Source organism: Aulonocara sp. 'chitande type north' Nkhata Bay, linkage group LG13 (genome assembly GCF_057382095.1).
Source record: "Aulonocara sp. 'chitande type north' Nkhata Bay isolate Kocher_YH1m ecotype deep benthic linkage group LG13, A_spYH_male_GT1.1, whole genome shotgun sequence".
In the NCBI taxonomy this organism is placed as follows: domain Eukaryota; kingdom Metazoa; phylum Chordata; class Actinopteri; order Cichliformes; family Cichlidae; genus Aulonocara; species Aulonocara sp. 'chitande type north' Nkhata Bay.
The window spans coordinates 25,711,380-25,739,140 of NC_141356.1; the positions used below are offsets into that span (position 1 = coordinate 25,711,380).

At 40.7% G+C, this 27,761-nt stretch overlaps 2 protein-coding genes across 3 annotated transcripts; one reads left to right on the top strand and one right to left on the bottom strand.

Moving 5' to 3' along the window:
* Positions 1–4,449: 4,449 nt before the first annotated feature.
* On the bottom strand, positions 4,450–27,709 carry ogdhl (oxoglutarate dehydrogenase L). 2 transcript variants are annotated; one of them, XM_086259427.1, is made up of 26 exons: positions 27,556–27,709; positions 26,744–26,956; positions 26,195–26,365; positions 25,262–25,364; positions 22,376–22,491; positions 22,127–22,281; positions 21,459–21,605; positions 21,283–21,373; positions 21,020–21,199; positions 20,562–20,690; positions 20,229–20,408; positions 19,993–20,145; positions 19,277–19,379; positions 19,014–19,142; positions 17,987–18,137; positions 14,355–14,482; positions 14,100–14,278; positions 13,932–14,003; positions 13,209–13,334; positions 12,323–12,395; positions 12,062–12,225; positions 11,818–11,972; positions 8,361–11,720; positions 7,250–7,334; positions 6,366–6,523; positions 4,450–5,939 (listed from the first exon to the last, which is right to left on the bottom strand). In XM_086259427.1, exons 2-23 carry the CDS (start codon positions 26,954–26,956, stop codon positions 11,606–11,608), a joined length of 3,033 nt encoding a protein of 1,010 aa, XP_086115553.1. In that variant the 5' UTR covers positions 27,556–27,709; the 3' UTR covers positions 4,450–5,939; positions 6,366–6,523; positions 7,250–7,334; positions 8,361–11,605. The 2 variants fall into 2 exon arrangements, with proteins under 2 accessions (XP_086115553.1, XP_086115554.1); XM_086259428.1 differs by lacking the exon at positions 13,209–13,334.
* On the top strand, positions 8,763–9,754 carry lg13h10orf53 (linkage group 13 C10orf53 homolog). Its single transcript, XM_086259429.1, has 4 exons — positions 8,763–9,010; positions 9,125–9,279; positions 9,394–9,513; positions 9,644–9,754. Exons 2-4 carry the CDS (start codon positions 9,186–9,188, stop codon positions 9,706–9,708), a joined length of 279 nt encoding a protein of 92 aa, XP_086115555.1. The 5' UTR covers positions 8,763–9,010; positions 9,125–9,185; the 3' UTR covers positions 9,709–9,754.
* Positions 27,710–27,761: the final 52 nt, after the last annotated feature.

Here is a 27,761-nt window from a genome sequence, read left to right on the forward strand (position 1 = left end):
GACTGTTTCCCAGAGGACTACCACCTACTACAAGCAGGCAAACCTATACCGGCTAACAGTCGGCTGCTATGCCTAGCACCGCAGTATGATGCCAATCATAGACTGATCCGGGTTGGTGGCAGGCTGCGGCGAGCAGAGAGCCTTGATCTGTCTGTTGTACACCCTGTGGTCCTGGATCCCACCCATGTGTATACCAGACTACTTATTCAAGATGTGGATGCACGTCTCGGTCATCCTGGCCCAGAGAGAGTATTCGCTGAGCTTCGGCGGACTGTATGGATCCTGCGAGGTAGAGAGGCCGTTAAGCGGCACCAACATAGTTGCATGGATTGCTGTAGGTGGAGGGCAAACCCAGCTTCTCAGCAAATGGCTGACCTGCCGCCTGTCCACCTCAGGCTGTTCAAACCTGCCTTCTATTCGACTGGCATGGACTGCTTTGGTCCTTTCTGGATCAAGATAGGCAGACGCAGGGTGAAGCGATGGGGCATTTTGTTTAAGTGCCTCACTACTCGGGCCGTCCATATAGACCTCCTGACATCCATCGACACTGACTCCTTTCTGATGGCCTTCCGAAGGTTCATTGCGAGAAGAGGGAAACCGGCAGAAGTTTACTCGGATCAGGGGACAAACTTCAAAGGAGGGGAAAAGGAGCTCCAGCAGGCGTTCTCCATCATGAGTCCGGACCTCCAGCAGAAACTGGCTAAGCAGCAGGTTCGTTTCCGCTTCAATCCACCTGCAGCACCCCACTTTGGAGGCACTTGGGAAAGAGAAATCCGCTCTATCAAAAATGCCTTATACACCTCTGTTGGCTCTCAAACAGTGAGTGAGGAAGTACTCAGGACCCTTCTTACAGAAATCGAGGGTATCCTGAATGCCAAACCCCTAGGTTATGTTTCTGCTGATGTGGCTGACATCGATCCAGTGACCCCTAACTACTTGCTCATCGGGCCGCCTGACAGCTCCCTACCTCAGGTAGTGTATCCCGAAGAAGAAGCGCTAGGGAGGCGAAGATGGAGACATTCGCAAATCCTGGTGGACAGATTCTGGTCATTTTTCATCAGACACTATTTGCCTAATCTCCAAACTCGCATGAAGTGGCAGAGACCCATGGAGGACATAACAGAGGGAGCGGTTGTTCTGCTGGTGGATCCACAGCTACCCAGAGCATCATGGCAGATTGGGAGAGTGACGAAGATTCTTACTGGTTCTGATGGCCACACCAGAACAGCAGAGGTGAAGATACGTGACAAAACATACACCCGGCCTATAGTACGTCTGATTGTGCTTCCGGCGATCAAGGATGAGGATGACCAGGTGGGGGAGCCCTCGTCTGTATAAACAGCCTTTCCATGGGGCCAATTTGCACCGCAAATTGGGGGGCGGCTATGTTGGAAAGGCTGTCAGCTGTGTGGGGGGGGCCCTTGTGGCGAGAGAGCACAGTTGGACTATTGAGCACATGTTCCAGTGATCAGAGTTGGAGCTAACACATAGCAAGAGCCGCCTGGCAGACTGACTCTGCAGGGGATGTCTACACACGGTGTGAGTTGTGTGCGTCGCTAAAGAACTGTGAGTAGACTGGAGCCATGCCTGAAAAGGACAGTTTTAGTCTTTTATGCCAATTAGACATTTAGTGGATGTAGAAGTGCAATGTGTATCGACCTGTTCGCTATGTGGCTAGTTCATGCTACTAATGCTACCTGTTATGCTACATACCTGCTGGCTGTAAGCTAAACGATTTGGTGTTTGTGATATATTGTTGTTGGGTGTATTGGCAATCAATGTCATGTACTGTAAGGGTTTGGGAGTAGTGTGTGAAACTCGTGCATGTAGATGTTCATATAGGAATTCCCATTTGTAGTTCTGGTTAGATTCGAAGAACGCTAATGCATCATAATTCATGACTTAGATGTTTATTACATTCAGTATTCTGTATATGTTCTGTTCACAGACCACACACACCCACACCCCTCACCACTCTGTAAGCCTGCGGTTGCATTACTGTGTTGCTGTACTGTGCTGTTAAGCTGAGGAATCACAGTAAAGACGGTATAACCTTTATCTGTGCGTCCTGTGTGTTCTGACCGACACCCCAAGGTGAACACCACTGCTATTCAGCCAACGCCTATACAGCCCTGGGTTCAACCCAAATTAACAAACAAAGTTCACCAAACTCACACAGTTTACATTCTGTATGTTTCCATCTTTACCAGCCACACTCTAACTGCATTTAAGAAAATAATCCTTAGAAATCGTTGTTTTTCTCTTTTGTAATTGATGATAATTCAGTGAATATACTGCGCTGCTTCCTTTTATTGCGTCACACATTGCTTTAAGTTTTTCAGTGTCCAGTTATTTTTTACTGCTGTTTGAATTCTCTGTATGTTTGACCCTGTAGACTGTTTGATGGACTGCTTGTCTTCCTGTTTGTTACCGCCGCCTGTTTTTTAATAAAGATTTGGATTTCTGACTTTAACACAGCCTCTGCGTGTCCTCCCTTTGTGTCCTCTTCCTCTGTGAATGTGTTGCATGTGTCACAGATTCATTTTATTAACAGTTTTCCCACAGTGAGTTGCATCAGCATTCATTCACAGCACATTTCAGAAGGATTCAGATTAATACAGTGATCTTACAGTCAGAATGATCCTGACAGAGTGCCACTGTAAATGATCTTTCGTCAGGTAAATTTTAAAGTTCAGTATTTCAAAGCAGGAGTTATGAAGAATCATACTGGAAGACAATCAACTTTTAGTGTTTTCCGCATATTAATTATTCTGAAATAGAGACGGTGACCCTAACTGTACAGAAGCACTAAACAACTGACAATCTAACAGACATCATTGGCCCGAGCTGTCATGCACAGTGAGTCTGATCCTTTGCTGTGAGAGTATGAAAAGCATGTTTCTGGTCAGTTTGGAAGAAATAATATCACAATGTTGATCTTTCTTTCCAATATTCCTTGTCTTTTACAACATAAACTGTGATCAAAGGTACTTATGTTCACAGCATGTAATAATACTGACAGTCCAGGGCATTGTGGTCTGTTGAGCTAGGGTTAGGGTTAGGGTTAGCAATTCAGACATATGTAATCAATATTAAACGTCTCTGACGTGGGCCACTGTCCGCAGTGTTGGGAAATCCATACCAGGCTGGAACGAGTCAAGGTAGGTGAGCATCCACGAGAAGACACAGCAGATGCATCCTACTAATACTGACAGGACCAGGAGACTCCAGAAACCAAGCATCTTCTCTTCAGTGCCATCCTCTCCTGTCACCCTCTCTGCTCGCAGCTCTTTGAGTATGGGGTGGAGAAGGGCGCAGAGAAACCCTTATTACTAATTTGTATTATAATTCAATTTTCATGAAATATTCATATTCAGTATTGGTCCTTTTATATTAATAACCACGTATCCACCCAGGCTCATGGTGGGGCAGGGCTCTGTCCTGGGATGCTTGAGTACAAGGTAATGTACACCCTGACCAGGTATCCAGTCTGTCAGAATTGTTTTCAATATTTGGTTCAAAAACATGAGTGACAACAAAAATCCAACTAGGATTCTTGCATATGATGAATGAAGTCTGTCTTTGACTGTATTGTCCAGCTGATCCATCAAACCCCCAGCAGGTGAATCTTATTCATGACATAACACGGCAACAATGTAAAAAATGAAACAGCAACAGTCTAAATGTAAAGTGCATTCTAAACTCCTCTTCAATAAATCATATGCAAAGAGTCATTCAGGACTGTAAAACGTGAACTACAGAACCCAGAGTCTTCATCATTAAATCTCTGGTTGCTTCATTTTTCTATCCTATATCAGACACTATAAGGTTAGGTTAGGTAAACTTGCATTCTCATGGTGAGGCAAAGTGCTTTATGTGTGTGTGTGCGCGTGTCATGAACGGCTATAAAAGGCCTATAATTAAAGAACAAAGCGGGGTTTGAGTTCGAGTTGCGGCAGACTGTCACTACTTGTAAATGGAACGCAGCCTTCCTATGGCGGACAGCTAATAACAGGAATCGGACGCGGTCCAGCCAAGTCCACAGCAACCACCATAGCAACCGCCTAGCATGACCTTAAAAACATATTCTGTCTTCATAACTATCAAAAACATGAAACGATTTGAAAAGTGTTTAAGTGTTACAGCTGCAGAGAGCTATGGCGGTATCTTTGGAAGCTGTTTACATAGCTAATAATATACGATGTAACCATGGAGACAGTCAGTCTGAGCTAGCGGTGCATGTTTACTACAGTGAATAAGGTGATTGCGTGCACAGCGTCCACATGCTGCAGAGGGTAAAGACATTACTTCAATATTGTTTTATATTGATATATATTTGCCTTCTGTTGACCATCACCTCAGGTTCACCATTACAGTTTCAGCAGACAGATGCACACTGTCTAAATATCAACACATTCAAAACTCATGTCTCAGAAATAAGCACAGCTGTTCATGTTTGTCATTAGAGTTTTATTTGTAAGAAAATTATGAACTTCATATTGTGCATCAAATAAAAGAACATTTCACAACTCTGAGTCAACAGAAACAGGTAACAGAAATGTCTCTAATGTAGACATGTACAGTGTAGTGTAAGCATTAAAAGATCATAAAGGAAACACTAACATTTATGTCAAACTAATTGTAATAAAAAAATGAACAGGTGGTTAATAGATGTAAAAGAAAGAATCTGAAAACAACACTTTTTTGGTCTAAGTGATCAAAGTAGAAAACAGAACTGATGCTCAAAAACAAACCGTAGCTGCACTAATATTACACATCTCCATTGTTGTGGTGAACAGACATGTTGCTTTTAAAACCACATGCAGTGTGTGACCGTGACTGTTCACTGAGACCATGAACGCCACTTCGCTGAAGCCTTCGCCTTCTTCTTCTAAATTGGAAGCAGAAGGAGCACGAGCTGCTTTGATCTACTGAAAGGAAAAAGCAGAACATCTGAGCTGAAACCAGTCAGCTGAAATCATTAAGACAGGAACAATCATTCAATGCAGTGTCTCAGGTGGCTTAGCCTGTTACAACTGTTGATACAAGCTAAATACGGTTAACACACAGTGTCAGGGAGCTCCAGTGTGGGAACTAGTGGCTTTACGTTTGTAGTCATTTAACTTTCATCCATTCATTCATTTAATTCAGGAGGAAGAAATGTCAGGTTGATGCAGGCTGGTTACATGCATTTGGTCCCATGCTGTCTTTAACTAAATGACTTGGTTCATTTTATGGCTGGGCTGTATGTGGGGTTATATCATGTTATTTGGGCAGGAGTACCTGTCCTCTGTTAGACTTAGAAAGTTTCTCCATAAGTAGAGTTTCTAACTCTTCTAGCACATCTGTGGCTGACAGCTTTTTGGTGGCTCTTTTTACCCCACACTGGTTGTGAGTGTGTAAATAGCCCCACTAGTTCTTTTGGGTTGCAGTTAACTTGGGAGGAAGAGGTAGGTCTGCCATGACTAGATGAATAACAATTATCTGGGATACATAAATTTCATAATGCATGCATATATCTCTATAAACCTGGCCTGAGGGCTGCCATTTTTTACATTCAGTTATTTCTTTGTTGAATCTAAATAATGAATGTGTTACAGTTAAACTGATACTGGTCAGTGTAAATGGCTCATTGGGACACAGAAACCTTTAAATTAAACCCTATCACCTGATATCGAGTGTCAAACAATATCAAAGCTGTAAAAGCTGTTTACAGTCAGAATTTATAAAAACTATGATTGTAAATAAATTCAAACAAGTGAGCTTTTCTCTTTGTGCTGAATATCAACACTGTGATTTCTTAGACTGTAAGCTTTACTTTAGCACAACCAGTTGTAGAAGCTGCCACTCCAAATGTCTTTTGATAACAAGAAAAAAATACCTTTTCAGTACACGGCCTGAAGTTCTTCTCTGACATCTTCTGCAATCGGCTTTGTCTGCTGGTTTGAAGACAATAAACCACAAAAAAGATGATTTAGTCACTTTGTCTGCATCATGCAGCTTGAATGTGTCGTGTAACGATGTTGAATAGCCGTCGTTATCCCTCTGCTGCGTCAGTAGGATTGTACTGTACAGCATCTCATTGATATGTGAGGAATGCTAATGTAACACGATAACAGACTTACATCATTAAAACATAAAGGACAGGAGAGATTTAGATATTTTTATATTTATATTACATTTTATAGCTGACGGATATTACTAAATAGATAGAATTTACTAAATAGCTGGATGAACATGAAAAATATGTCTATAATAACAAATGACCATGAGAGCCAGTAGAATTAATTCAACTGGACACTCGAAAGACGTCCTTAAATGCTCTTTAAGTGGCAGAACAAACGAACAAACAGTTAATCGCTTACTTGAGATTAAATCTGCTCAGCTACTTTGAAAACAGTTTATAAGTGGTTCCTCCTTTAACAGGATGACTGCTCAGGGGTAAGGCCATCATGCAGTCCAGCAACCTTTATGGTTCTGCTTTGATTCACCAGGAACTATTAGGGAAACCTTCCAGCGCCTCCTGTGAAAGACACAGGCATAAACACACAAACATTTATTAACATGTTCCACAGTGTTCCAGTTTGATTTTCTCATCCTGTGGACAACAACATACATGGATGCAGGTTTATTGTTAACTTTTGTAAGGTTTATTTAGTGAACATATCCAGCTGCAGCTCCACTGTGATCCTGAACTGGATAAGCACTTAAGAAAATGTGTCAATAAATGCACATACATCAACTTACTATATTTATCCAAACAGACGGGACCAATAATGCTTCACTGAGTTAGAGACTTTAACAGTCTCTTCTATGTAAGAATGTCTCGTGCTGATAGACCTGCAAACTTGACAACAAAGGTTTTTCAGACTACATGTAGCTGTCCTCTATGTCAGCTCACACATTTACATTTATGTCACACTTATTTCTGCTTTCCCATTTTATAATTATTACTTACATTTTGATTAGATACCTTGAGTTTGTAAATGATCAGATTAGATAATTGGAATACAATGTATCCAATTCAGGGTTGCAGGAGGATGAAGCCTATCCCAGCTGATACAGGACAAAGACAGGCTGCCAGTTTATTGCAGGGCTAACATAATATGTGTAACAGAAAATCCACTTAAATGTTTGATATTTCTTATAATAATCATAATTATGACTATTATTTAAAGGTTTCTTTATAAATACATTTTGATTTTTTATAACCTCTAAAATATAAACCTGAGCTGTTTCAGATTCTGACCTCACTGCAGCTCCCTCTTGGAAGTACGTCTGCTTCTTGTCTACCCCCAGTGTTGACCGCCTGCCCTTGATATCACGTACTGTACCTGAGGAACAAAAAAGGACAAACACTTGCCTTCATTTAAGAAGTACATTCATACACAGGTAATCTATGGAAACACACTAGTTCACCCTTTGGGAGAAATCAGTTCCTGTGAAACATTTCTGTAAATGAACATCATGTGGAAAATGAATGAAATGAGTTCTTCAGGTGACTCAGCAGTCCCACACTGACAAATGAAATCTAGTTAAACTATTAAGCATATTTGCTCTTCTGAAATCTGTGTTAAACAACAACAAACATAAATTAGTAACAAAAATACAGCTGAGTAGAGGCTTTACAAACCACCAGAAGCCATAATGCTAAATTTTAATCTTCAAATGTTTCTGAGCCGTCTTCAACCTGCTTTTAACACATTAAAGTCCCACAGTCAATGCAGCCTGACTCAATCCTAGATGTTCAGCACACAGAGAGTCACTGATCCTTTGCAGTATTACAGAGTCTGGCAGTCTTTGCATGATGTCCACGTCACTGTAAGTTTCTAGCTGACTCTCAGGTGTGACAGGTGTGCCAGCAGGAAAGAGTAATAATAACCTGCATCCTGAGGTTTGTCATGCAGGATTACATTTACGGTGGCTTTGTTCACACAGCTAGGATTGTATTTTACACTGACCCTGGGTCAGTATAAGTATCATACAGTTTAAACGAAGCACTGAAACTTGCACATATGTATTATAGATGCACTGAAGCTAATCGAGATATTTGCTGTCAATCTGTGGCTGCGATTAATCACTTTACTGAAAACTTTATTAACTAGTAACTTCATCAGTCATGACAGAAGCTAATATTTCTGTGCTAACATCGTTTAAACAGTAACAGCTTTACTCCAATATAAGCTAACGTTTAAGCTAGCACCATAAAGACGGTAAAACACGTAATAATATCTACAAATGCATCTTAAAGCTGTTATATTAGCACTCTGTGTATTACTAAGATAACCACGTTAACATTACTGACACTCGCTGACTTTTAACAGTCATTCTATAAATGCTGTCCATTTAAATGGTCTTACCTGTACACACTGCATATCCACCGGATTCCAGCCAGAGTGGATTCTGGAGTCTTCCCACGCTCCTGTTAGTGATCCTCCATCTGGATGGATGAGAACAACCTTCTGAAAAATCCAGCAGGAGATGGCCCATATCTATGGGACTGATTTGTGCTAATAACGCCCATTGTATGGACTGATAACAGCCGAAGCGGGTGAATAAAGTCACCCAGTAGCTAGCTGTGCCATTACCCAGCATACATCACTCCCTCCATAAATGCAATAAACGATACAAAAGTATCGTTCTACCTGTTTTTCAGGTAGTTGTTTACATTATATAATTTATTGTGCTCTGTATACGTCACTACACTGTGATTTGGAAAATGTCTAAATATGCCGACAACAGGCACTTCCGCGGCAATCTCTTCAATCGGAGGACCCTTCACGTCAATTCTCGACGCGAGGGGGGTACCCTGCGCGTCCATAAGTGAAGCAGAGGGAGCCTGACCATGCGTCACACGTTTGAGGAGTTGGGAGTGAGAACGTGTTGACCTGTGCAACCTGATTGGGTTATAGGTAATATCTCTTGATATCAGCAGTGAGAAGGACAGCAGCAAAAAGCAAAACTAAAGAAAAATCAGCCCAGATCAATAACGGGCTAATTTCTTTGAAAAGTATGTATGTCTTGGTGTGAACATTTGTAATAAACACTGATCAGCAGTGAGTCTGCGGTGGCGCAGAAACCGATGGTTATAGATTGCTTCTCTTTCTTTGATCTGCCCACATAGGCTAACCATGCCAGCAATCGATGCATATTGAATCAGTTACCCAGGTGACACACAACAAACAATGCCAGCAAATGCGCGGGTCACACTTTGCTACGGACCTTATAAATCCAGCGGAGTAATACAACACAGGACCTTCCGCCTCCAGGGTCTCCAGGGTCTGTCTCATATCCAGCTTTATTGAGATTCATGCATGTCATGCTTGTCATCTGCCTTCGTCCATGTTATAAAACTTTTGTTTTGTTTTAATGACCGATCCAATATGTCTGCAGCCGCTCTGAGAGCGCGCGGGCACCTGTGCGTTTTGGAAGAAACACGCGAGTGGAATATTGTGGAGCTCGTGGTCAGCGGGGAGGTCGTTTTCACCTGTAACATAAAGGATCTGGAGTTTGGTAAGTTTGGTTGACTGGGATACATGTAAGGTTTGTGGGATTAACGTGGAGCTACAAATCAACTTAAAGTGATAGGTCGTGATGACGTCACTCAGTCTGAAAACCTTTTGGTTTTTGTTTTTCCCCAAAGGCGGAGATGGAAAACTGGACCCTGTTTGCAGAGAGGCTGTTGCTGCAGTGGAGAGTGCTTACTGAAAATAAACCCATATTTAAAAAATGCAATTAAAAACTGTACATATTATGCAATTACACCACTGTATGGATTCATTTATAAACACCAGTCAATTTATTAGGTTCACATGTTTAACTTCTTGTTATGTGAGATTTTCCTGCACAACTATCTTTACATTTACAGAGAATGCTCTGGAAAAGACATAATATTCAGTGACTAATATTTATCTGGGTGAAAATATTTTGTCAATTCTAGAGGTCTGAGGAGAACGGCCAGCCTGCTTCGATTTGATAGGAAGATTACTCTAACTCGAATAACCAGCCATTACAACTGAGGTATGCAGAAAAGGGCCTCTGAATGCACAACATTTAAAGCATTAAAGCTGTAGATGGGCTACAGCTGCATAAGAACGTACCAGGTGCCACTTTTTTCAGCTAGGAACAGGAAAATGAGGCTACAGTTCAAACGGGCTCACCAACATTGATAAACAGAAGATTGGAAAAAGTTGCCTGGTCTTATGAGTCTCAATTTCTAATGGTAAGGTCAGAATATGAAAGCATGAGTCTGTGCATTTTGGGCTTATGGCCATAATCCATTAGAATTTTGTGGCTTCGATCGAAATTCCATTGTAATTTCTTTAATTACAGATTTGCATAAGAATTTCAATCACTAAGATAGGCAGAGTTTCAGTGAGATAAAGCCTACATTTTAATTAAAACCTCCATGCCACTGCTTGATATTGCGTTCATCTATATTTGGTTCACATGACAGGACAGCCCACATATTTTTAAAGACACATTTATGGAATTAATAGAAAATTAAGGACACACAAAATCTGAAAACAATTACAAAATAGCTCCAGGATCATTAAATCATTTGTGTCAGTGAGCAAAATCCTATTTCAACCTATCATAGATTAACAGATGACCTGTAACTTTACTCATCAGTTCAAACTGTTGTATGTATGCCAGGTCATTCATTTATTAAAACATATTTATTGCATATTCAAATTATTCCCTGTAGGTGCAGTTATATCATGTTGAGCACATATTTCAGCTCCCACATGAATATGTGGCTCTTTCCCTATTTACTAAACAGTCATGTATAAACCTCTTTTAAATCACTAAATATGCAAAACTATGTTTCTGCATTACTGGTTAAATCTCCCAGCTCTACGTTGGAAAGGTAAACTACAGCGCAGCTAGACAAGAAGTATAATTTTAAGGAGCTTTTCTAATATCATTTGTGTTTGATATCTGGGGATTTTAATGTGACAACCATGCATCAATATTGCTCTCTGAGCATCCAAGGCTGTTCTTTGTTTATGTGTGTGCATGTCCCAGCGCTTCAGAAGAAAAAGCTGAGCCTTATGTCCTAAGTAGAAAACATGGCTGCAAGTCTCTGTGCCAGCTGGCTCATGTCTCCTGGTGAAGTGATGTGTGACAATAAATACACACTCCTTCACAAACAGCTAAGGTAGCCAAACAATAACAGGCTATAAAATCTACTGATGTGTTAAGTTTCAGCACAGTTTTCATACCTGTGACATGCGATTCATAGTTATTGTTAAAGTGTACCTCTGGGGTGTTTTGGGTGTGTTTCATAGCTACAATCAAAATAAATATCAAAATAGTTATTTAGCAGTATTCAGCATAACAGCAAAAGAATATTTGAAGTAGTGAAACCACTCCAATAATGATTGTCACAGTTCTGCGTGGCTGTGTGAACAATACTGGTGTACTACACTCTACCACACAACAGAAGATGCAGGATTGACCATTCTGTGGCTTAGTGCTTATGCTTAATGTTCATAAGGAACTTTTTATTCTTAAACAATTGTGTAGAGATAGGTTTTTAATGACCCTCAACCTAAGACTAAGCCACATCAAAACAATGAAATGACCTTCTCCTTTACAAGTTTCAGTCTTGGAAGGAGCTCATGTTGAAAGCAGTGTCCATAAACTTCCTCAGCTCATTGAGGTGAGTAGATTTGTTTCCTGTCGCCGGTGCAGCCGCAGGATCTCGTCCCACATACCTGAAACAAACACGTAAGGTTTATCACCTGCAACAAGAGCTCAAATGCTTTGGCTAGTTCTCTAACTAGAAGTGAGATGATAAATAAACATTCTTACCAAATGGGTTTCTTGTTGGCAACCACTGTGAGGAAGCGTGGTCGGACATAATCATAGTAACCCATGTTCTTGTGCTCCTCCTGACACCAGATGAGCTCAGCGTTGCCGTATTTCTCCACCTCTTCACTGACCAGGTCAAACGGGAAAGGAGAGATCTGAGAGTTGGAGACCAAAAAATGACCGATGAAGAAATGACCACACAGTGTCAGTCTCATTTTAAAATCAGAGAAGAAGAACTAAAAACCTGTTCAAGCCTGATTATGGCAACATCTCTGTCCAAATTTTGCTGCTTCCTCTCCTTAGCTAGTTCATAGTAGACTTTGCCTGCACAGAAGATAACCCTCTTTACTTGGCCTGGGCTTTGACTTGCAGGGCCCTCATCAGGAATCAGTCTCTTAAATTTAGTGCCTGCAAACATAATGCATATTGAACATTAGTAATAAATGCAAATAAATACACACATAAAACATTAAAAGTTATGTCACGCTTAAAGGTAAAGCTCTACCTTTGGCAAGGTCATCAAAACCTGACCTTGCGTCCGGATGCCTGAGCAGAGATTTAGGAGTGAAAATGATCAGCTGTTTGAAGGGGAGAAGAAAAGGGAAAAAGTTTCCGTCACTGACAAACAACAGATTTATCCTGTCAGCCGTATCTTCATTGTGTGCGCTGAAAAAACTCCAGAGGAAAAAAGTTTTTATCTCTTTTTTCACGCTAATTTATTACCAACATATAGCACGCAACATCAGCACTGGGAAAACAAAACAATTCTTTAACAATCAAATAAATAAAACCTTTTGTGCTCGGTCGACCAAGTCCAGAACTTCGAAGTTTTTCCATAAAAAACCAACAATATTATCCCCTGTAGGCTTCCTCCCTAATTTGCTCTGGAACTAATTTTCTCACGCTTCGCAAAGCATCGCATTTATGTACAACAGGGGATCAGTTAAGACATTCACTGTGCCTGAAAACTGTGAGACAAAAAAGAGCATATAGAAAAAAGAAAAGACAAATGCTTTACACTTTGAAACTTTAGAGCTGAGCTAATTCTACTTTCTTTTTTTTAAGTGCAGGAACATATAGACCGAATTATGAATATCGTCAAACTGAGCCTCTTATAATAGAAACATCACATCTCACACTTTCCCAACTACGATTTTGATTTCAGTCGTGTAACAAAAATGACCCAAAGAAAACAAAATATTCTGCAGGAAATATCAGGTGTGCTCTCGATTTATCGTCAGAGAAAAAAGTGGTTTATACGTGATGTGTGATTTGAAAGCTCTGATCTGATCTTTTTTTTTTTTATTTAAAGTACTATATGACAAGCACAAAAGCAACCTAAGTGAGACATAAAGAAACCATACTGTAGTAATGGTGATGTCACACTTTACCGGTTTTCTGAATGGCAGCAAAATCTGTCGCCTGAGCACGTGACAGTAGTTAGCAGGAGTGGAGCAGTTGACCACAATCCAGTTACATTCATACAGCTGCTGGACATCAAAGTCTCCGGTGAATTCCTTCATGGAAGTTAAATAAATGATATTAACTCTAAAGGTAATGACTTTGAAAAAAGAAATTGTAGTTCTATCTTCTGGCGACAATGCCACTTCTCATAAGTGGGCAGAAGATAGAGCACATAATTGCGTGAGTGCACTGTATCTCTCCCCTGCATACACACACACACACACACACACACACACACACACACACACACAAGTACAGTACACAGAGGACAGTGAATGTTAATCCTCACTAATAGTTCAATCAATAACCCCATCTGAAGATGAATCTGGTAAGCTTCTGCTGATACAGCCTCCGCTATGTTCCCTCTTTTATGATCCCTCGCAGCAACTGGTCACTGAGGACCTGAACTGCTGCTGAATACCAACACTTAGAGGCCATGATGAAGAGACTTTTCAACTCTACAGAAATGGGCAATCATCACTTAAGCAATCACCTAAGTAGCTATGATGTCAGCACAGCCAGTAAAGCAGGAAGGTAAAGAATGCTAATCGCAGTGCAATGTTCAGAGAAATAAATGATAGACTAGAAATGATCTGAAATAAATCATGGCATTAAGAAGAGGAAACCACTCCTACTGCATGTGAACATACAGGGATGTGATCTGGATCATCTTTGGTCATTTGCAGGAAGCGTTCAGGCCGAGCTGATGAATGCTCTGGACCCTAAGGACAAATCAAGACAAACAATAAATACGCACAAAATACATGATGAATTGTGACAAATAACCCAGCAGTGTCCAAATTCTAACATGATCTCACCATTCCTTCCATTCCATGTGGCAGCAGTAGGACAATGCCATTATTGCGAACCCACTTGGCCTGTCCTGAGCTAATAAACTGGTCAATGATACACTGGGCTGTATTGTGAAAGTCTCCAAACTGGGCCTCCCAGAGGATCAAAGCATTTGGGTTAGCCATGGCAAAGCCAAGCTCAAAACCTGAAGTCATAGACATGATTATTCAGAACAACCAAATATCCTCAGCATGATATTCAGCTGCTTAGTCTAGTCTTACCTACAACTCCATACTCTGATAAGGAGCTGTTGCAGACAGTGTAAGATGCCTGGTTCTCCCACAGGTGGTTCATGGGAACACAGATACGTTTGTCAACCTCTTGGTCATGTAGAACATGATGACGGTGACTACAAAACAGAAGATGTGAAACTGAGCCAGGACGGTAAGGACTCAAACAGAAAACAAGATTAGAAGACACCCTCTGAAGCAGTCCATTCACCAGCTGTGCTTTCAGTTAAAGACTGAAATCAACATGCTAACAAGCTGGGCTAGTTTTTAGAATGATAGCATTACAGTGTTCACCTTGTTTCCCTTAGTTTAGCATGCTAACATTATTAATTATAAGGAAAAGTCACCCATTTAGCAGTTATGGGGATTTTTACTCAGGACCAAAGGGAGTGAGAGACTAACAAAAAAGTAAATAAATACAGAAAACAGATCCATGCCGCCAGCTTGACTAAAAACACCACTGCTGTACCGAGTTAGGCACTTCTGTGTGAAACATAAAAACATTTACATTTAAATAATAAATTAATGAAACAATGTTTTTTCTAACTGAGTATCTCACACTGCTAAAATTAATGCATCAATTTAAGAGGCCCATATATTTTTTTTAAAAAGTAATAGTAACATATATTTTTAATTGGTGATTAATATTGCTTTTATCTGTAAAGCAAAATTATTAACTTGTTTAGTATCTACAAAAGGAAGAATGAAAATTAAATGACAATTTGCAAGAACATATAGAAATGTGATTTAAATGACCTTGAACAGGGTTTTCGGTGCCAGATAGGTTAATCTGAGTATTTCAAATCGACGCTGATCTGCTGGGATTTTCCCACAAATCACCCCTTGGTTTTACAGAAAATGATAGAAAAGAGAGAAAGTATCCAGTGAGAGGAAAAGACGTTCTAAGGGTGAAAACGTCTTGTTGATGCCAGAGGTCAGAGGAGGATGGCCAGGCTCCTTCAAGCTGATAGGGAGATAAGGGCAACTTATCAAATAACCACTTGGTACAATCTATGGTATGCAGAAGAGCATCTCTGAATTCAAAACACATACAGCAGCAGAAGAACACACCAAGTGGCACTCCCGCCAGCTAAGAACAGGAAACTGAGGTTCTCTCCTACACGGACTCACCAACACTGGACAATAGAAGACTGGAAAAATGTTGCTGGGTCTGATGAGTTATAATTTCTACTGTAACATTTGGATGGCAGGGTCAGAAACTGGCATAAAGAAGCATGGTTCCACCCTGCCTTGTATCAACAGTTCAGGCTGTTGCTGATGGTGGTGTAATGGTGTGGGGGATATTTTTGGGGGGTACACTTTAAGGGTCCTTAGAACCAACTGAGAATTACTCCACGGTGACCAGATCTGCAGTAAATGTGTGACTCCATCATGTCAATATGGCTCAAAATCTGCAAGGAATATTTCCAGCACTCTGTTGAACCTATAACATGAAGAATTAAGGCTGTTCTGAAGACCAAAAGAGGTTCAAGGGAGCCCAACTGCTAATAGCAGGTAGTGCCAGTAAGTTTATGCTGTCTTTAGTGATTGTGGTGAAAACAGCACTCTTCCAAGGAAATGTTCAAAGGTCTTTAATCCAGGAGATGCACTGCAAGCATTGAAGCCTGTGTTCCTAGCTCATAAAGGCACTTTCCTCTCTAGCGATCTTCTGTCAGTATGAAGCTCAACAAGAGTGGATGTGAGCAAAGACCCAAATCTTAACAAGTTTTGCCAGTCCGCTCAGTCCCACTAAGGAATCATCCTTCAAATCCAGCACGCTCAGACAGTCACTTAGACCCCTTTAAGATCACTTTCATGACATCCACACACACACACACACACACACACACACACACACACACACACACACACACACACACACACACACACACACACACACACACACACACACACACACACAGTGATGGATGTTATGTAATATTAAGGCAGAATAACTGCAGGAAATAACCCAAATCATTGTGCCGAATGCAATATAGTTCCTCCATGAAGACTAGATTATCATGATAGTAATCTTTTACATAGTATTGTCCATAATTATGGGCTAATGAGGGCTCCAAATGTACTGCATAATTGTCTTGCTTGATCCTTAATCTACATTTGGAGAAGATACATTTTCTCTTCAAGAAATATGCTTGTGAAATAACAACAGCATCTATTGTATTAATTAAGGTAGCACACATAATTTCACATTTCATTTTTCACAATTTGTTTGCACCCAATCCACAAAGGGAAAAAAAACTTTTAAGAGAGCTCTCTCTTAATTGCCTCATAAACAGCATGCCTACATTTATTCACTTTATTTTCACACACACTCACAAAAACACACACAGTTCCTCTGCCAGGGGGCCCCATTAGTCAGGGAAAGGGGCGCACGCTGAAGCGCATGCAACCTATCCAAACACAACGACTGAATCTATTAGTCCACGCTGTTACGTACATCACAGAAACGCAAGCAGGCCCACTCAACTGTAACATGCCAATATGCTCAGCTCCTAAACACTATGAAAGGAACCAGACTAGTGGGGGATAAAAAAAAAAAAAAAAAAAAACAGTGTAGGTAAGAGGAAGAAAAAAGCTGTGAGGTAAATTACAGGTAGGAGAGCAAATACAAAAAACTGATCGGGGATTAACAGGTGATACATAGCTAAGAGTGGATCCAACATTTGACTGGGGTAATTTTTTCCCAACTAGGTGAATTGCATTGCTGAAGGGGACATCGGGGTGGGAGACATAGATGTCATTGGTAAATGCGAAGCAAAAAGAAAACGCCCTGTAGCCTCTGGTTAGTTAGCGTGATGTATGTCGCTGTAAACTGAGATGGGGAGTGTCAGTGAAGATGAGCTGGTAGAGAAATGATAGGGGACAGACGAGACAGGCACAGAGCAAGGGAGGCTGGTTTTGTTCATGTGTCACTCGTTCCCTCTATACCATGACAACACCATGTGGGCTTCAGCGTTCCCAGGAGACTGCACTGATGTCTTTTGTCTGGCAAACTCGCTATGCCACTCTTCCCACACCCCAGCTTACTTAATTTACTATCTGTCAGAGAGTGCCATTTACCCTTTAACACTACTTAGAAATGTTGACAATGAAATATGATGGATCTTTAAAGATATGTAGTACACTTTAACAATTCAAGAACTATATCTAAAAAATGAAGACGTTCAAAATAATGAACGGTGCTCCTTATTCTTCTTAATTAAGCATGCAAGCTAATTTAGTTAGAGGACAGTTGTGTTTATGAGGACTACCCATCTACAAAAATCTATATAGCAAAAGTTAATATACCTAAACGTCTTTTGCACAATTGCGCAGAGCTCTGTAACAGACCTTTGCAGCATGGTGAGCTCCTCCCAAGACAAATGTGACAATTTAAAAAATTCAGACAGTGACTTTTTACATCTTGATAATGCATGCTCAATCAACCAGGTAAGGAAATCCCAGAAAGTTCATTCTGTTCATCCTGATGTAGCATTTTCAGTCACTCCCTCAGCAGTGAGTTTTTCAAAGTACTTTTTCAGCACGTGTTTTTCCTCCCACTGAAAATGCTACATTCAGATAAATAGAATCAACTTTCTGGGAGTGACTCCTCACAGGCTCACCTAAAGGTTCCTCGTTCAACATCTTGCCCACTCAGTCGTACATGTATGCCATCTTTCAGGAGGGAGCCAAAGGCTATGTACTCTCCTAGAGCCCAGTCCATCTGACGACTCTTCACTAGGTCAGCTCGACCACGCAGGATACGGGACACACCTGTAGAACCGAACACACAAACACACAGGCAAAAGACACATATGACTAAAAATATTGTGTTGTGTGGATGGAAGAGCGGTGTGATGGTTAACACTGTCACCTCGCAGCAGAAAGGTCCGGAATTTGAGGCTAACTGGGGCTTTTTTGTGTGGGGTTTACATGTTAATCGCACAATCCATTGGAGATTCTTAAGTTGGCCACAGGTGTAAATGTTTCTTTTTTGTGTTAGCCCTACAACAGACTGGCGACGTGTCTATAGCATATGTCGGCTCTCACCTTATGGCAGGTAAAAGAGGCTCCGGCCTGCCAGCCACTAACTTGGATAAAACAAATATGAATGGTATTAAATGGATGGACTGTGCTGTAAATAGAATTTTTTTAAAAATGTTACAGTCTCAATAATTCTTTAGCTTTTTTGTTACATGAGCTTTCCAGTTCTGAATTTTGGAAAGGATGTGGTATGTAGATTTGTGTAATTTAAAAACATTACACTCACAAGTGTTTATGACCACCTTTCCAAAATCTCCAATACTTTGTAAAATGTAAATAACAACAGGGTGTAAGGCTTTACAAATTATTTAAATCCCTTTATTAATTTAAATAAACAGTACAAAAACAAGCTGATTTTTTTTTACCATTAAACTGTATCACTGGTTCTTTGTTTTGTCTATTAACAACAATTTGAAAAGCAATTGCTTTACTAGGTTTACCTCAACCATGCAGGACATGGCACAGTGGCTTACAGAGGTTTCAAAACTTGGCCCTGTCACTGTGCATATATATTCCACAGTATATCAATGTTACTGCTACCACCACTACTATGACTGATCCTCTGTCTCACTGCTTTGTTCTCTGGCATAAAGCAACCAGACTCACCAGGGTGGATGTTAAAACCTTCCAGAGGCACTGAGCTGGCTATCTGCCCAATGTGCTGCAGAACCTCCTCGTCCAGTCCTGTAGGGAGGCAGCTCATGCTCTTGGGCTCTCCCTGCGCTGTGAAAAAATCTGCAGAAAGCAACACAATCACTCCATCGGGGAAACAGAAATTACTCACAAAAACAGTAAATAAAACATTAACTTAAAAACTAACTATAATTTTCATGGTTAACTCACTTTTTGTTTCTAAGTGGATAATTTACCTGGCCAAGGGGAGTCGAGCCAGTGCCGAATGTGTAAGATCTTTTCATCTTTAGAGCTGGTGTATGCCTCCTCACATATTTTGTCATATTTTGCAACTTCTTCCTGCAAATACATTTTGTAATAATAAATGCTACAATTTCCCTAATGCTAACTAAAGTGTGCTTTAATCACAGACCTTCAGCTGACTAGCCTAAACAGTGTGCAGCAGTAATATAGAGAGATAGAGGGGAAAAGTCTCCAGAAGCATTCGTGCCTTTGCTATATATTATAAATGGAGTGTGAGTCCAAATAGCAGGCCTCACAACAGAAAGCAGTGTCCATCAAAAGCCAGAAGGAAGGAGCTGTAGTATTACTCTGCCATGTGATATAAAAAAAAAAAAAAATCAGAATGGATGTTATGGTCAAAGTTTCTATTGTGGATGAAAAACCTCTGCAATTGCACTGAATGGCGACAGAACCGCATACTTTAACTTCACTGGGCAATATATACTCTATGTGAGGGATTGTGAGGCTAGATGACTGAAGTGAGGCAGTAAATTGAAACTCAAATACAGCTGTGCTAGCATAACATATTTAGTTGAAGGCTAGGGTAATATCTAAGTGTGATTTAATGCACATAGCCCAGCAGATGGTGATATACCAAATAAAACTGCATACAGTAGCAGCAGCAATATACAGTATATTTAACAAGAGAAAACACTACTAGATCACAAACCTCAAATTCCTGCAGTGTCACCACTCCCTCAGCAATGAGTTTTTCAGAGTACTTTTTCAGCACATGCTCCTGCCGATGGATCTGTTTGTACATCAGCGGCTGGGTGAACATGGGCTCATCCATTTCATTATGGCCAAAACGTCTGTAACAAACCTGCAAAAACAGACACTTTAAAAATAAAACTGCTACACATACGTAAGAAGCTGTTAATCTATTTAGACTCGGCTGCGGCTGACCAGGTCAATGACGACATCCTTGTTGAATGTGGCCCTCCACTCTGCAGCTACGCGGCACACATACATGACAGCCTCGGGATCGTCCGCATTCACATGGAAGATGGGCGCATTGACAACCCGAGCCACGTCAGTGGGGTAAGGAGATGAGCGGGCCACTCGAGGATCTGTAGTGAAGCCAATCTGACAACAACCACATGCCAAAATTGGTACACTAATTTTGCTTCATTTTATGTAATACAATTTAACACACAGACAACAGGAGACAGACAAATTATTTTCCAGATATTTTTTAATAAGTGGGATTGTACTTAAGTGATGCCAAAGTTCCAATACCTGGTTGTTGACCACCACATGGATTGTACCATTTGTGGTATAAGAGGGGAGTTCACTCAAATGGAACGTCTCATAAACAACTCCTTGTCCCGCAAAAGCAGCATCGCCGTGCATCAAAATAGACATCACCTTAAAAATCACATTATAGGCTTAAAGGAAGCATTTTGCTATCATTTTTTTAGACAGTAAAAGTATTGTGCAAAAGTCTTGAGCTACGCGTCATTTCTTTATACTAATAAACCTCTGTGCTATGTGGGGGTATTGAATGTTTAAATATACAAATATAATTGAGACTGTGGGATTTGTATAAAATATTTGTATATACTGTAGAGATGTCACTCACGGGCTCTATGTCTCAAATGAAGACCCACACATAGCACAGGGGTTTACTAGTATGAAGAAATAAAGGGTGGCTGAACACTGTCGCACAATGCTGTATCCGGTACAATAAGGGTTACCTTCTTTCCTTGAGTGTCTCCTCTGTAGAACTGCTCTGCTTTGGTCTTTCCCTGAACCACTGGATCCACTGCCTCGAGGTGCGAGGGGTTTGCCACGAGTGACAGCGTGATGTTCTTGTCAGTCTCACGGTTAATCCTCTCGTGGTACATCCCCAGGTGGTATTTGACATCACCCGAACCCTACATGCATAAAAAATGGAGACTGAATAAAGCATCAGCTGTAAGTCCAGACTTATTTTCTCTGAGAGTTTTCCACATATCACCTCATCAGCAGCCTCTAATTTGGGGTCAAACTGACAAAAGATCTGATCCAGGTCCTTACGGATCACATTAGCCAAGACGTTCAGTCGACCCCTGAAAGTACAGTTTATAAATATATATAAACAGAAGAAAAAGACTTTAAAAAAGACTGATGTAAGAAATAGGAAATGCACATTACCGATGTGGCATCCCCATGATTACGCTGTCGATCCCTGCTGCGCTTGACTTGTCAATGATGGTTTTAAGAGCAGGAATGAGAACTTCGCAGCCTTCCAAACCAAAACGTTTCTCCGATGACCACTTTCTCGCCAGGAAGTCCTCAAACCTAGACACAATAACAGATCTTAACAGATCCCATATATGGACCACAGATGCTTGTGCTACTAACAGGTAGCTGTGAACAGCTGGTTATACAAAATATACTGGTTCTGACTGATGATAGCATATGCTCCATTACAGTAATTTATTTTTAGAATAATACTATGATGCCTTAAACACCTTGTACTCAAGCATTTAGAAAATGCATCTCACTACGTGTGTGTGTGTGTGTGTGTGTGTGTGTGTGTGTGTGTGTGTGTGTGTGTGTGTCATCAGAACAGGACAGTGACAACAGAATAAAACAAGCAAGGATACAATAAGACATATATTCACCCTAGCGAGATCATTTTAAGGACCCTGCAGTGACTTATGAGCTAATTTATTAAGGATAAAAATGAGCTCACATGAAGAATAGGGTGTGTTAACTTCCTATTTTGTTTATGTTATGTGAGTCAGTGTTGCGAGCTATAACTAAAGGTGAGGTATTGCGCTGTCACCACAGTGTGAATTTGTTTATTCACTGCTGACCGTGTGGATCTGATCAGGCGCGCTAGCAGGGTTCTCTTCTCAGCACTAGTGAACTGCATGATTCCCGGAGTCTCGAACTTCTGACGAATCCACTGACACTGGTTCACATTATTAATGAACATAAATTCAACCCCTATGTGACTGCAGTAGGATGCCTGAAAGCAAAAAGTTGCAAAGTAAAAGAAATGCACAGAAAGGAAACAGCACGACAGCTTCTCCTGTTCATCGGAGACACGTATGTACAAATACCTCTAGTCTGCGTATGATTTCTCTAAGTGGAAGGGTAGTCTCTTGTCCACCGATGAAGGTGGTGTGGGGCAGCTGGAAACTTCTATCCAAGTCAGACTCATCAAGACCATATAAACCTAAAACAAAACCACATGAAACAAATATCTAATTAAGACTCTTAAGAAAGGCACAAGATATAATTTACTGACTCACTTTGAGCGCATACTCCAAGCTTAAACAAAATACTTTCCACCCAAAATTAAGATTTAAGTTGGTTTCATTTAATCAAATGAATCTATTACAATTTGTGTCCCACGTCACTGCAGACAAAGGCCTATACCCTATAATGGTTTTCAACAGGGATTAAGAAAGGAATAATCAATGACCTGGCAATTGAGTATTGATCAATTTTCAGATCAATTTTCAGTTTATTGGAAGAATTAAAGTCCTCCCAATTTTTTAATATTATGTAAGAAGAAATCGTAGTAAAGCGACCCAAAAAAACTATACAAATACATATTTAAAGTGTCTGATTCCATAAATTTATCTTGTTGCTGTGGTGAGACTAGTTGAATTAAAAAAAAACAGTCTTTTTTTCTTTGTTTTTAAATGTGAAAAAAAATGACAATATTTAAGTTTTAATATTTACGAGGTACTCTTATACTAAAGTTAAAGATTGAATGTATATGTGTGTGTGAAGTTGCATGTACATATGTGAAAGCTGTAAATACATAAACAACTCAGAAGACAAAGAAAGAAACAGAAAAGCTGATCTTGTGTGAGCAATGTGAGCTACTTTCAGCTATCACTTATTCACAAGGGGTTGCCACAGCAGGTAGCTCTGCATGTATTATTTGGCAGATTTTTATGCTGGATGTGCAACACCCAAAGGTTTTGTGTCTCACGGTGTGAGTAAGGTAAAGACCAAAAAACCATCCATCCATCTGTTTTCCGCCTATCCAATTCAGGGTGGGGGGGGCTTTGGGGGTACTGAAGCCTATTATCCCAATCGTTACATGGCAAAACTCTGGGTACACCCTGGACAGATTTATAATCTGTTGCAGGGCTAACACATAGAGACAGAAAAACATTCATGCAGGAGTGCCCAGAGAAAACCCACACATACATGGGGAGAAGATGCAAACTTCACACAGAAAGGCTTACCCTATTCCTGTGTATTTTTTTCACCTCCTTTTATAATCTCTGTCTTTTCAGGTGAATGTTTATCTTACATCTCAATGTATCACTACTCAGCTGGTGTAGTCATTAAAAGAAGCAAGACAGGCACTGGTTTCAGTTCAGGGCAGAAGTTTCAACGGGTTAAGGTGAAGGGGAACAGGATCTCCACCGTGATTGAAAAAAGTAATTGCAACAATGGTTGATACATTAAAGGAAGAAACTACTACTCCTCTAAAATATTGTAACTGTGATTGAAAAGAGGCAAACAAAGGATGTTAGATGGAACGACTGAGCAAGAAGGTATGTGGCGCATATCTCAGTTAGGTGTATATATTACAGCTTATGACGTAGTCATGGTAATGAATTATTCAACAATTAAAACAAACTGAAAAACTATACAATCATTTATTGTTAAATCCAATTATCAACCATTCAAGCACATTAATGCATTAGTAATGATTTTCTAATTGTATCTAAGTCATGCTAATGCTAATTAAATATGCTTGGGTTTAGGACTGCTAGTCAGTCAAAACAAGCAATCTAAAGACATCCTATCAGCCTATGGGGAATTGTAGTGCCCATTTTTCACATTTTATAAATGAAATGATTAATTGATCTATCAAAATATAATAAGCAAATGATTAATTACTAATGAAAATAATGATTAGCTGGTCTAAATGAGATTGCAGAGCCCCCTCCAGCATGGCTTGCTAAGAATTAACTGACAAACTTCAGAAGTTTCATCTGAGATGATTGGTTTGATGGCAAAGACTTCCAAAAAAATTGATTAGAAAATAAACAATAATACACTATTAATTTATAGATAGTAATGTAGAAGGGCCCATGGATGTAGTGCCCCCACATACAGGTACAATAAGGTTCTGTGGTAACAAAACCCACCTGAGAGGGCTGGTCAAGCTCAAGATTACTGGCAAACATAAGAGGAGACAGGTGCAAATCATATTAGGAACACAGCAAAGACAAAGGGGGCCAAGAATAGACTTGTGTACAATCAGCTGACCAAATAAGGGGCCATGGAGGCTGTCATTAGCTTTCATTAGGGAACTATAGCCCTGGTGATCATACATAATGCGATGCTATGTCATGACTCTCACTGATCACTGATAACACCAGCCAACAGAAACAACGTCTCTCTTTTCCTCCCTCTCACTCGCTCTCTCTCCTCCTTACTATCTATTCCTGTAGACTTCGATCGCTTTCTGTGGCCATCCCACATCCTCCGACCCTCAGTTCGCTAAATGAAATGGAGAATGACAAGAGCTCAGCCTGAGATTAATGACAGCATCAGGCTGACCAACCAGTATACAGACTTGATAGGTGCTTTGTACTGAAAAACCACATCCACTCATCAGTGTGATCAGTTATATAACCCTTGATCTTTAATGTAAGTGAAGCTGTACATGTATCTACTGTAAAAAATACAAAAATGTTGAAATACGGTCCAAGAAACAGACAAATACAATCTTGTCACCATAAGCAAGGCAAGATTAAGCTTTTGAGACTGAAATCCTAAAACATGGGAAGCATCTTTAGAGTTAAATACAAGGGAAGATTTCTATAGTAGGATACTCATCAGCATATATACAGCCTCAGGGTTAAATCCATATATATTCCATCAGACGGGGTCTAAAACAAGGAGTCCCATACAACTTCCTCTTCAAAGCCTAAATCAGACATGACTCAAATGACTAAAAGAAAGCATCTCACCTAATTTATCAATAGTGGTGATCAGGTCGGACGGAACGAAAGAGTCGAGGTCAGCATCCAGGATTCCTAAAGGGTCTAACTGAGCAACATGGTGACCACGGATCTAAACAGAGAGACAGATGGAAATGTGCAGTGGGGGTGAAGAAAGGATAGAGAATTAGATTTAAAAAAACTAAATGAGAGAATCTGACAGGCAGAAAAAAATAATAAGCAATTTGGTTTCCATCATCAAACTGAGTATGAACAGCTGGAGAATAAGCTAACACTCAGTTATAGGTCAACCTTTCAGAGAAAAGATACTCCTGGGAGAGCTTTTATGTCTGTGTACACACGCAGACATAAACATTTCCACCAGGACTGCAACAAGCTGGGAATAAAAATGACGCCTTTGCCAAAAGACTGAATTTAATAAATCCCTTGGATAGTTCCTTGAATTAATTAGAGGGCGAGTGGAAATGTTACCACCTGCTTTGTTTAAGTAGTCTCTTTGATTTTTCCATTTTCAAAAAGCAGTCAGGGTAAGTAGGTTGGAGTTAATCTTGCAATTTGCATAACCTCGTGCAGTGACAAACAAGTTGTATATTCCTTTTAATACAAGGACACGCACAAACAGCTTTCTTTGCCAATTGCATCTGCTTCTCCAAGTCCAAGCGGAGTCTGTTTGATGTATTTTTCACATACTCGTCAGAGATGCAAATAGTCAGTTGCAGCTCGAGATGGATGACATCTTAATTCCATACACAGACACTGCCTTAAGATTTAAATGGATAGCTATGAGATGTGACTTAATTATATCATAAATCAGCATCACATCAAAATTAAATGTCTGTATATCTATCTGTGTGTGTGTGTGTGTGTGTGTGTGTGTGTGTGTGTGTGTGTGTGTGTGTGTGTGTGTTATCCTCACAGGTGTGCTAGGTGAGTGTGGCCTACCTGGTAAGCTCTAATGAGGGTGTGCACAGCCAGGTGGTCCTCCACCACTTTCTCTGCCACGTCTAGTGAGTGGGACAACACTCGGCCCTGCAGCAGAGCAGAGGGCCGTCTCTCATCCGCCTCGCCAGATGGACCGGAGGCCTGGATGTTACGGAAGAAACTGTCCCAAGACTACAGCAGAGAGACAGACAGATCCATCAAAGGAACGCTGGTATATGTAACATGATTATTCAGTGACTAGTGAATGCTTGGACACGGGTGACAGAATAGGGAAAAGCTGGATGAGAATCCAGGACAACGCAACTACATCAGATGCCCCAGGCAGCTGAACTAAGAATAACATAATTTAACAAGAAAAACCTTAGTAAGGTCAGGGATATTCAGCTGTATTTCAGGACCAGCACTGGCACCAGCTTGCAATTTGAGTAACTTCTGCAGAAATTCTCTAGGTGTCATAGTTTTCTCTTTAAATTTTCATTTATGGAAAGGTATATTCAACCGACCTTTTTCTGTGTAACTTAAGATGCAGTTTATGCTACACATTGTTACCTCGTGGACGTTTTTATGGTCATCCAGCCATGCCAAATACATCTCCTCCACATAGCTGGAGTTGCTGACCACTGCTGGAAGAGGATCAGTCCTAGAGGAGCAGCCTCTCTTTGGATGAGCCCAGCAGCGCCAGGTCAGCCCTCCTGCACGCCATCGAAGGAAGGGGCTCCCTCCACCTTTCAGCACACCAGCTAATACCCGAAACTGACTCATCTAAAAAAAAAAAACCCAAAAAAACACAAACCCTAAGGTTAACACTAAAGGTTAAGACAGACATACCACGCAGGAATGTGAACAGAGATGATTTTTTTTTTTTTACCGCAAACGGAATGGGACATTTTTGTAAAAATCCCAGCTAGAGTGATACTCATCTGTGTTTGGGAAAAGCGCAAATCACACCTAAAGGGACTGTGTTTGCAACACAGGGTGGCTTTAACAGTTTGCACTGAGTTTCACTAAGATCAGCCTGAAGGAACAGTCCGTTTCTGCGTAGAACGTGTGCAGCTGCAAAACGCGAACAGCCCGTATGACGTTCCACTAAGTGCGGCAGTATGTGACCGACTGCTACATTCTTCCTCACCTTTTTCCTGCATGATCTTTTTTGTTTCCTTCACTCAACATCGCAGGCATCAGTATCAAAACATTTTATATTTCATTCTGCGACTGTTCCACTTTCGGACCTCTAATCCCTCACCAAAATAAATCCTCATAATCTCCGCTCGTCCCTGATACTGCTCAAGCGCAACACGGAACAAAAATATACAGGGTTAAAATAATGTCACCTGCCTTTTATTTCTATAAAGTGCCTTTACCTTAGACTGCACTGTTCTTTGGCTTTACTGTCATCGCCGAGAGGTGCAAGTGGGACAGGTATCAATGAAGGTGACACAGATCCGAGGACAAGAGCAGCTGCTCGGCACGCCCCCTCGGTGTCAGGTGACGCTTCTCCGCACAGAGGCAACTTGCTGCACCCAAAGGTACCTAGGTAGCGACCTAAAATATCTGTTCATACAGAGGA

What these genes read in the sequence shown, in the direction of transcription:
- lg13h10orf53 (XM_086259429.1), top strand. Translation starts at nt 9,186, where the DNA reads ATGCCAGCAAATGCGCGGGTCACACTTTGCTACGGACCTTATAAATCC. An exon ending in CCGCCTCCAGGGTCTCCAGG is followed by an intron (nt 9,280 to 9,393) that starts GTCTGTCTCATA and finishes ATATGTCTGCAG; the next exon opens with CCGCTCTGAGAGCGCGCGGG. An exon ending in CATAAAGGATCTGGAGTTTG is followed by an intron (nt 9,514 to 9,643) that starts GTAAGTTTGGTT and finishes TTTTCCCCAAAG; the next exon opens with GCGGAGATGGAAAACTGGAC.
- ogdhl (XM_086259427.1), bottom strand. Translation starts at nt 26,956, where the DNA reads ATGAGTCAGTTTCGGGTATTAGCTGGTGTGCTGAAAGGTGGAGGGAGC. An exon ending in AAATCATACGCAGACTAGAG is followed by an intron (nt 22,282 to 22,375) that starts GTATTTGTACAT and finishes TTTTGCTTTCAG; the next exon opens with GCATCCTACTGCAGTCACAT. An exon ending in CCATAATCAGGCTTGAACAG is followed by an intron (nt 11,973 to 12,061) that starts GTTTTTAGTTCT and finishes TCCAACTCTCAG; the next exon opens with ATCTCTCCTTTCCCGTTTGA.